The sequence below is a fragment of the Cibotium barometz genome, chromosome 35, assembly GCF_041138505.1.
Source record: "Cibotium barometz isolate CiBa-2024 chromosome 35, ASM4113850v1, whole genome shotgun sequence".
Classification (NCBI taxonomy): domain Eukaryota; kingdom Viridiplantae; phylum Streptophyta; class Polypodiopsida; order Cyatheales; family Cibotiaceae; genus Cibotium; species Cibotium barometz.
In genome coordinates this window covers 7,174,985-7,185,205 of record NC_141080.1, presented here as the reverse complement: position 1 = coordinate 7,185,205, position 10,221 = coordinate 7,174,985, and the positions used below count along the sequence as shown (strand labels likewise).

Here is a 10,221-nt window from a genome sequence, read left to right as displayed (position 1 = left end):
GTTCCTCCAAAGCATTGGCATTAAAGTCTAGGAATTCCATCCCCCTGGCAGTTGGTCTTCTCTCTCTATAATAGTTCCTTGGCATCCTTAGGTTGCCCTCAGTACCCGAGGGTGGCTCCTTGTCACCTTCTTCTATACCCTTGTTGGCTGGTGTTCTCGGCCTCCTTGTTGGCTCCTTTGCTTGGTCCTCCAGGGCTTGAGCCTCTTGACTTCTCAGGCCTATCAAGATAATCTTGGTAATCCAACTCATCGAAGATAAAGTCAAGTGCCTCATCACCCTCCTCCAGGGATTGAGCCTCTTAACTTCCCATGCCTATCAAGATAATCTTGGAATTCTAGCTCATCGATAAAGGCAAGTGCCTCATCACCCTCCATATTGTCGAAGGTAGCGTAAGCCATTTACAATGTAGTGAAAAATAGCACATTGGCCTTTTGCTCCTCAATCTATGCAACAATGAAGTGGACTACTAGCCAATGAACTAGCTTGAAATTCCTCGTATATAACACTCATCATTGCCGACCAAGCCCTCTTCATAAATCCATTTCTCTGTAGGGTCCATAATTACGTCCACCATGGAAGTAGGCTCTGCTAATTGATATGCATTCAAAAATGATTTTCAAATCGATCTACATTTGGAATGCATTCAGAATAATTTGCTTTGCGTCAACCATTCAAACACAGATTCCTTGAAATTTCACACCATGCATGATAATTTGAGACCACCATATATATTTGCTGGCTGCTGGAGACACGTCCCCTTTAAATATCATCATATTTACTAGGTGCATGTAATCAGCTACTAGCGCCTTTTTACAAAGCTCGATGAACATGTAATCGGCTGCTCTGCTGGAGACACATGTCCCCTTTAAATATCATCATATTTACTAGGTGCATGTAATCGGCTAGCGCCTTTTTACAAAGCTCGATGAACATGTAATCGGTTGGCACCTTTCTACAAAGCTCGGTGGAATGTGAGAAAGTTCAATGGCTAGTCCAAGGCATATCCCTATATTTAAACATGAGTGACACAGTGTGCACTTGGACACTTTCCTTTGCTACTACAAGCTTCTTATGAGATAGCATCCTTTTTTGTTGATCCCAGCTACATGCAAGAAATTTGTAGATATCTTATGAAAAGATGCAGGGAGGAAGAGAGCTTGAGCTCTTGAAGCACACACACACTTACACAAACCCTAGAAGAGAACACACAAGATGAGAGGATGAAAATTGTTCTTCTTCTTCTTCTCCACAAAAGGGTTCTACAAAAAGGATAAGGGAAATACAACATAAGTACTAAAGTACTATGTACATGCGGTCCATAATGTGAACACGCTAAGTGAGTGAGCTGGCAAGATAAGTATGCCATAACTCAATGGTGGACTAGTAGCTGGTGTAGTCTAGCTGTAGAATCATTAGCAAAGATCTATCATGTCAGCATCCTACCAAACACGCCAATGATGTAAGTGGTGGAAATGGTCACCCACGCATATCAGAAGTGTCAGCTCGTGTTAAGCTTGACATCTCAACACTCCCCCTCAAGCTCAGCTCCATCTCTAGGACTCCAAGCATAGTCCGAAATCTACAAAGCTTCTCTGCTCCCAAGGATTTCATGAAAATGTCAGCTACCTACTCCTCTGTGCTAACATACTACATGAGATCAAAATCTTCTACTAAGACTCTCTCTCTGATGAAGTGATAGTGGACCTCTATGTGTTTGGTCCACGTATGAAAAATCAGGTTCCTCACCAACTGTATATTGCTAAGATTGTCACAATAGATGACAACTTGTCTGTCAACCTACAACCCCAAATCACCAAGTAGCTTGCGCAACCAAGCTATCTCACATGCTGCCATTGTAGCACCCCTATACTCTGCCTCTGTGCCCAACAAGGAAACTGTTGGCTACTTCTTCCTGCTCCATGTCACAGCACCACTCCCAAAGGAAAACATAAATCCATTGGTATATCTCATATCTGTTGCGATACTACCAACCCAATCTGCATCAGTGTATCCAAACACGTGCAACTCCATACCAGCCTCATAAAAGAAACCATAGTCTACTGTAGACTTCACATAGCGCAATGTGCACCTCACACCATCCAAATGTGGCTTCCGAGAGGAACCTACACAAACTAACTCTGCAATCCAACTGTATAGTTCAAATATGGCCTGGTGATCATCATGTAGATCAAGCTACCCAGTATCTTCTTGTACATAGTGAAGTTCTCCAAAATCTCACTCGCAACTACACTCAACTTGCCATTTAAATCTAATGGCATAGAAATTGGCTTACAACCAGCCATACCATATCTGGACAGCATGTGCATACTTCCTCTGTGATAGCCATATACCCTTGGCCGTCCTAATGACCTCAATTCCAAGGAAGTACCTCAGCTCACCCAAATTCTTCATGTCAAATTTCTACTTGAGGAGACATTTCACACTCTCAACTTTCTCTCCACTGTCACCCCCAACAATCAAGTCATCCACAATTATGATGACCACAAGGCCCCTATCACTCTTCCACACACAGAGTGAATGATCATAGCATCTGCTACATGAAAACCAATGGTGATAAGATATTGTGCTTTCTTATCATGCTATGCTCTAGGTGCCTATTTCAAGCCATACAAGGCTTTATGCAACTTGCATACAAAATCAGGGCAACCCACATCTTCATATCCTAGTGGCTAATCCATATACACCTCTTCTTGCAAATCACCATTGCAAGAACACATTCTTAACATCCATTTGGTGTAAAGCCCATCCTTTTGATGCAGCCACCACAATAACAGCTCTCACGGTTGCCATCTTGGCAATGGGGATAAATGTCTCTTCATAATAAATGCCATAAGTTTAAGCATAACCTTTGGCAACCAATCTTGCTTTATACCTACTAATACTTCCATCTGAGTTGTGCTTTATTTTGTACACCCACTTTCATCCAATAGCCTTCTTATCCTTAGGCAATGGCACCAATTTCCAAGTCTCATTTGCATCCAATGTAGCCATTTCTTCATCCATGGCTTTCTCCCAATCTAAATTCCCAAGAGCTTCTTCAAAACATGTGGGTTCAACATCTTGCACAACTTTAGCCATATATGCATAATGATTAGTGTGACATAACCATCATATATAACCTATCAATAGGTTTTCTAAATCTCCCTAACCTGTGTTGTCCATGATCACTACCTGGCATTTTTGCAGCTTCTCTTGCCTTTTTGCACCAAGTGTTCTAATAGCTGGAATCCCAAGCTCATCATCAAGACTCTGCTTGGAGCCACTAGACTCTCCATTAACATAAGAATGCCCTACTGAAATGTCAGGCATACCAAGAGGCTAACCAACCTTCTCTTTGCCTTTTTGTGATGTACCAACTAAATTTTTAGGACTAGTATTTGGATGCAGCCTGCCACTCCATGTCTATAAACAAACCCAACACAAGAGGACTCTCCAGTCCACTCAATGATTGTGATTTCTTACTTGCACTCTGTGCAATCATATTTCCAGTTACATCAATCCCAACGACATCTTTCTCAGCAGCATACTAGCTACTTCTTTCATCAAACACAATATCTCTGCTTACTCTCAACTCACATGTAGTAGGATTATAGCATCTATATCCTTTTTGCTTAAGGGAATATCCAATAAACACACATTTTTCTACCTTTGGATCCAGCTTCGTACACAACTCATCTGGGACATGCACATACGCAATACATCCAAAAACTTTCAAGTGAGACAAATCAGGTTTCTTGCCACTGAACTTCTCCTCTGGCGTTACATCATGTATGGCTGCAATTATAGGAGTCTTGTTCATGATATAAACTGCTGTAGAAACAGCTTTAGCCCAATAGCTATGTCATCAATGCTCGTGCTATCTCTATAATGTGCCTATTTTTTTGCTCAACAACTCCATTTTTATGCGGAGTGTATCTACATGTAAATTGTCTCTGAATGCCATTCTTCTACAAAAGAAATCAGAGAACTCCATTTTTATGCGGAGTGTATCTACATGTAAATTGTCTCTGAATGCCATTCTTCTACAAAAAGAAATCAGAGAACTCATTGGAGAAGTACTCTCCCCCTCCATCCGCCGACTTTAGGAACTTCACATGCTTTTCTGTCTGCTGTTTAGCCATCACTCTAAAATTTTAAAAATGATTGAAAACTTCATTCTTCTCCTTCATGAAATACTCCCACACTTTCCTTGTGTGATCATTAATGAATGTTACATATACTTGTAGCCACCCATAGAAATACACTCTTCTCCTTCGTGAAATACACCCACACTTTCCTTGTGTGATCATTAATGAATGTTACATAATACTTGCAGAGCCACCCATAGATGTAGTTTTTGCAGGAACCCATACATCTGAATGAACAACATTTAGTACATTCCTACTCACATTTCTGTCATGTGGAAATACATGCTTTGTCTGCTTTCCAAATTAGCAGGCTTCACATACTTTCTGCATACCATCAACCTTAAACTTAGGCAACCCTGTCACAATTTTTGTAGTCTGCATAGAGTTCATTCTTTATACATTTACATGCCCAATTCTCTTATGCCAAATGTTTGTATCTGCAACAACTCCTGAACCTTGTGCAAACATTGCAGCTTTCACTTCAGGCATATTTACATCTAGTGTAAACATTTTGCCCACTCTATTGCCTTTTGCAACTAACCTACACTTGTCTTTAAAGTCTTCGACATAACAACCATCAAGGTTAAAGCGCACCTGCAAACCCAGCTCAATCATCTGGCCAACAAAAACCAAATTCTTTATAATATTTGGAACATGAAGTACATCTACAAGATACTTCATCTTACCATTCTGCATAGACAATGGCACATTTCCAACATGGGCAATTGGATGAATAGTATCATCCCCTGTTTCAACAAAACCTAGCTTTTCAGGATTTTTCATATCCTTGAACCACTCGCCACCATGACTCGTCATGTGGTTCGAAGCACCTAAATCCACATACCATACATCATCATTGCATGTGGCTACATCATTTTCTGACACAACATTAAGCACATGTCGCATAATAAACAACCTTCATTGTCCTCATTGCTGCGGCTAGAGGACACATAATTATTTTGCTGCACTTTTCCACTTCTCATGTTATTTTGTTCTTATAGCAATTTACCTGCATATGCCCAGATTTGCCACAATAAAAACATCCTCGTGTGTCATTTTGTTGCCTTTGCCAATTTCCACGACCTCTTTGACTCCCCTTACCTTTGAACTCGCCTCTTCCACCCATGTGTTATTGTTGTGATTCATGGGATTGTTGTTTTGCTGACCATAATTTTGATTATGTGTTCGGCCATCACCTTGGCCACAGCCTCGGCCTCTACCTCATCCTCTACTTGCATTTGTGTAGAAGGCCTGTTGCTCCGAACTGCCTTTGTTTTTTGAAGACTGGTCTTCATCTAAACTCTTTTCTTCAATGATCAGCATTGATACCAAATCTATAAAGTTGGGAATGTTCTCCCGAGTTTGAATAGACGTCTTGAATGCCTTGTATTATGGTCCGAGACCATGTAGACATACTTCCACCTTATCATCATCATCAATAGAAACACCAATGTTTTTCTTCACCATAGTATGAATCTCATTCTTCAACTGAATCTTTTGTGCCTTGGTGCTAGTTTCATATAGCTTCACCAAAGTGTTCCATGCCTCCTTTGGTGACTTGGCATCCTGTATATGCCCAATCATGGTGTCTTATATGCTAATAGAAAGCCAATACATGACTTTCTTTGCTCCTCGATTCTAATCCTTGTATTCTTTTACTTCTTCAGTAGTTGGATTAATCTCCGGTATCTTTGGTGCCTCCTCATGTTTACCTTCAATGTAGTCCCAATAGCCTTTTCCCATTAGAAAATTTGTCAATCTAAACCTCCAAGCATGGAAGTTGTTCTTGTCAAGCTTCTCTACAACAGTCTAGTTAATTCCATCATTTGATATCTTGTCTGTAACACAAACTCACCAAAACAGCACTCTTGTTTAACCTGCACACAAACTGTTGTATTCTCTGCACAATGGTACTATGCTACACCCAAATTGTTACAACCAATGACCTCAACTTGTATACATACACCCAATAGAACATGTAAGACCTCTTTGTAGTACACACAGTGTCTGCACAACAAATTCCCTTCAGGCAGTTCCAAAAACAAAATTCTACAGAGAATCGAAACTTACCCGTAGTGCCTGTGAACACGTGTGAACTGAAAAATGGAGGTCCAGACGCACCCGAAACATGTTTTTGGCCGTAAATTTTTTTGTCCAAAGAACTATATAGTTGCCTTGTAGCTCCGCTCTCGTGAAGATAGCTCCTCAATGAGAGTTTGTTTGCCATTGCCTCCCAAGATCTCCCGATAAGGGTATAGTAGCCAACACAAAGGGAGAAGAGTAGGTGAAGCTCTTACCCTTGTACCACTTCCTGTGCTTGTCTTGCTTGCTACTCAGCTTCTTAGCATGAACTTGGCTCTGAAACCATGAAAAGATGCAGGGAGGAAGAGAGCTTGAGATCTTGCGACACTCACATAAACCCTAGAAGAGAACACACAAGATGAGAGGCTGAAAATTGTTGTTGTTCTTCTTCTCCACTTGAAAGGGTTCTACAAAAAAGATAAGGGAAATACAACATAAGTACTAAAGTACTCTGTACATATGCGGTCCATAATTTGAACACACTAAATGAGTGAGATGGCAAGATAAGTATGCCATAAGTACTAAAGTACTCTGTACATATGCAGTCCATAATTTGAACACACTAAAATGAGTGAGATGGCAAGATAAGTATGCCATAACTCAATGGTGGACTAGTAGCTGGTGTAGTCTAGTTGTAGAATCACTGGCGAAGATCTATCATGTCAGCATCCTACTAAATACGCCAGCGAGATAGAAGTGGCGGAAACGGTCACCTAGGCATATCATAAGTGTCAGCTCGTGTTGAGTTTGACATCTCAACATCTTCTGTTGAACTTGAGGTGATTGATCTCGGCCTGTTGCTCATGGAAAGCTTGCTCTCTTTCTCTTTCTTAGTGTCCTAATGGCTTTGTCTTTCTTGTTCAAAATGGCTTGGTTGGCCATGAGCTAGTTCGTGTGACCTTATCAAGCTTTGCACAACAGACTTCAAGTGCCTCTAAATGTATCCTCTCCATCTCCATGATGATTGCAATTAATACATCTTTTGGATTTTAGGGTTTCATGAATTTAAGCCTCCCACACAATCTTATATGCTCCTACAAAATTGGAATCTATTGTTCAGCTTTTGCAAATCTTTGTGTATGTACATTATGAACTTGGGAAAGCCGAGCAAAAAAGTGATGGATCAACTCAATACATCTAGCTTGAATGTTCAATTGCTCAATTGTTTTGTAGTTAGAGTGTGGCTTGCAACAATTACTCAGCTGTGCTTCCACCACTTACATCTTTGACAATTGATTCTATAAGATGTTTTGCATTAGGGGATAGTAGTCCCATGACTTGCAGCACTATATTAATTCTTTTGAACTCTCTTAGTCCTTGTACAATGCTTTCTTGCATGCCCTATCAAATGGTGGTTGTTTGTGTGGTGTTGGTAGAGGGGCCTTCTATTTCTTTGCCTTTGCCTTTATCATGTAGATGTGGCCTTGGGAAAGGGATTCTCTCCATGTCGGTATATCCAACTTTGAAGGGGAGCTAGTTGGAATTCACATCCTCAAGGACAAGTCAGTGGGTGGTAATCTGGGGATGATATTATGGCATAATATGATTTCTTAGTGTGCCCATCCTTGATGTGAAACTTAAACATGTAGCCGTTCACCCTATCTAGCTCTTCGGCTTTAAAGGACCCACCCTATGTTTGCAATGATTTGATGAGGAATATAAGGAGGAGTTCCCTCTTTGGGAGTAGGAGTTTGTTTCCTTATGGGCCTGCAGGTCTCGGGACCCTCGGTGATAGTCATTATGGTGCCCTCCTTTGGCACTGATGCACTAATCTGAATGTAATAGTTCTTCTTGGCTCTAGATTTACCAGTATACCTTCCTCCACCATCGGTGTCACCAGGACTGGTTGTACTACCATTACATCCGGCTCATATTGGGAAATAATTGGGTCCACATTCACCACAAACAAGGAAACTAGATCCAAACCTAGAGTGGTCATACTACTGACGGATCCACTTTTTCTTTGGAGAACTTAGACACCCTGACCACATTCTTCCCTTTTGCAGATGGTGAGCTAGTCTATTTGTTCCCAGTTATGGCAGATCTTTCCATGTGATAATATTATATACACCTAGATGAGACCACCTCTCGGCCATCTAATGGTTCTACTACTGCTAATAATTCATTATATTCCACTTTACTGCATGAAAACAAAAAACACAACCATAGGTATTTTTACAAAATTATGACAAAAATTCCTGTGGATGAAAGTTTAGCGAGACTAGCGCAATGGGTGTGAAAGTTTCATATTGTCGTTAAGAGGGATCTGGGAGAAGAAAAGAGGGTGCTTGCTTGCATTCGGTGTGTCGATCTATGAGAAGACGAGATGATGCTTGCATTGGATAGGGTCTAAAAGAAGAAGAGAGGCTCTTGTCTATTGCCATTCGGTGGCTTGACAAAGATCTGCGCGAGCAGAAGAAAGGTAGAGTGTAGCCATCCCAGAGCAGTGTTTCGTTGAAAAAAGATAGGCATTTTCACTCGTAGGTAAGCAAAAAAGCAATGTTTGGAAAGATCGCCTTAATTAATAAGGTTATTAAAACTTTAGAGAATCAAAGGTTGGAATGACTAATTAATGAAGTTTCAATTTTCCACTCGTCAAGGGGCCTATTTATTTATTATTGAGGAAATTAAACATTTTGATATGGCCGGTGCGTCGGTGTCTGTCTCTATCGGCTGTGTGGCTATGGTTGTTACGGAGCTCATGGTCATCAGCCGCGTTCACCACTGTTGGTGCTCATGCGCCAGCCGCCTTCCCCACCCCGCGCTTTGAATCCGCCGCCGTCCACCACTCTCCTCTATATCATCGATCTGCCCCTTTCCCTTCCCTCTCCCATGTTCTCCACCATCAGATCTTTCAATCCTTGCCCTTACCATCTCTCTGCACAGTTAGATACCAAGGCTTTCATCCACAGCTCCAAGGTCTCGTCCCCTGCCCTGACCTAGCTCTACCCCATCCTCTAATTATGCTATCACACCCTACGTCAAATTTCTGTGACGGATTTGGTTTTCGTGGAGACAGTCTTCGCAGAGATGATGCTGCGGCCGCGATGACAATGGCGGTGGCGGCGGGGACTACGATGCCCGCAAAGGAGCCGCGCTACCGAGGCGTCCGAAAGAGGCCATGGGGCAGATTTGCAGCGGAGATCAGAGACTCTGTTAAGAAGACCAGGGTTTGGCTTGGAACCTTCGACACTGCAGAAGATGCTGCCCGCGCCTACGACGCAGCGGCACGGGCTCTGAGAGGTGAGAAAGCCAAGACCAATTTCCCCATTTCTTATCATGATAGTCAAAGCACAAGCCATAGCAGTACTGTGGAGTCATGCAGTGGCCCTAAGGCCATCAGATACCATGTGGGAGAGGATAGCAAGAAGGGTTTGATCTTACCAGCAGAAGATATCTGCTTGGGTCCTCCTGCTGGAAGTGACCTAGCTTTACCTTGTAAGAAGAGGAAAAGGTCTTGGAGGAAACCATCAAAAACACAAGAAAACCTTTTATTCCAGAGAGAGGAACTCTTTGGATATCATAGTGATTGTGATTCTTCCTCTTTTGTGGTTGTAGAGTCTAAGCAGACCAAGCCCTCCATACCTTTCCTCGATCTCAACTTGCCTGCCCCTCTAGATGATGATGCCTACGACCACAACAGCATAACCCTCTTTCTGTAAACCCCCTTTCTTGCAATGTAATCTCTCAGGTTGGTTTCAAGCCACCGGCCTCAATGTGCATCCTGATTCCTCTCCATTTACAGGTATACCCATGTATATATCATGGTCCTTGTATTGCATCCTCACCATCTACATGTGTCATTTGAATTTAACCCTAAAGGTAGGGGATCCAAAGGCATTCGCAGAAGTACATGGCGTGAATTGTGAGGCATTGCACTTCAAATTGTGCATGTTACAGCATTATGGTGATCATATACCATTGCACAGTGAAGGGAATTTAATGTCTTACCGGGTTTACGGTGGTGTTTTGATAATACATCATTGCATG

The 10,221-nt window shown here is 41.9% G+C and overlaps 1 protein-coding gene across 1 annotated transcript; it reads left to right on the top strand.

Annotated features, from left to right (window-relative positions):
- Positions 1–8,896: 8,896 nt before the first annotated feature.
- On the top strand, positions 8,897–9,931 carry LOC147618103 (ethylene-responsive transcription factor 8-like). The gene has a single exon (XM_086775352.1). It carries the CDS (start codon positions 9,195–9,197, stop codon positions 9,891–9,893), a length of 699 nt encoding a protein of 232 aa, XP_086631478.1. The 5' UTR covers positions 8,897–9,194; the 3' UTR covers positions 9,894–9,931.
- Positions 9,932–10,221: the final 290 nt, after the last annotated feature.

Coding starts and splice junctions, on each gene's coding strand:
- LOC147618103 (XM_086775352.1), top strand. CDS start 9,195: ATGCTATCACACCCTACGTCAAATTTCTGTGACGGATTTGGTTTTCGT.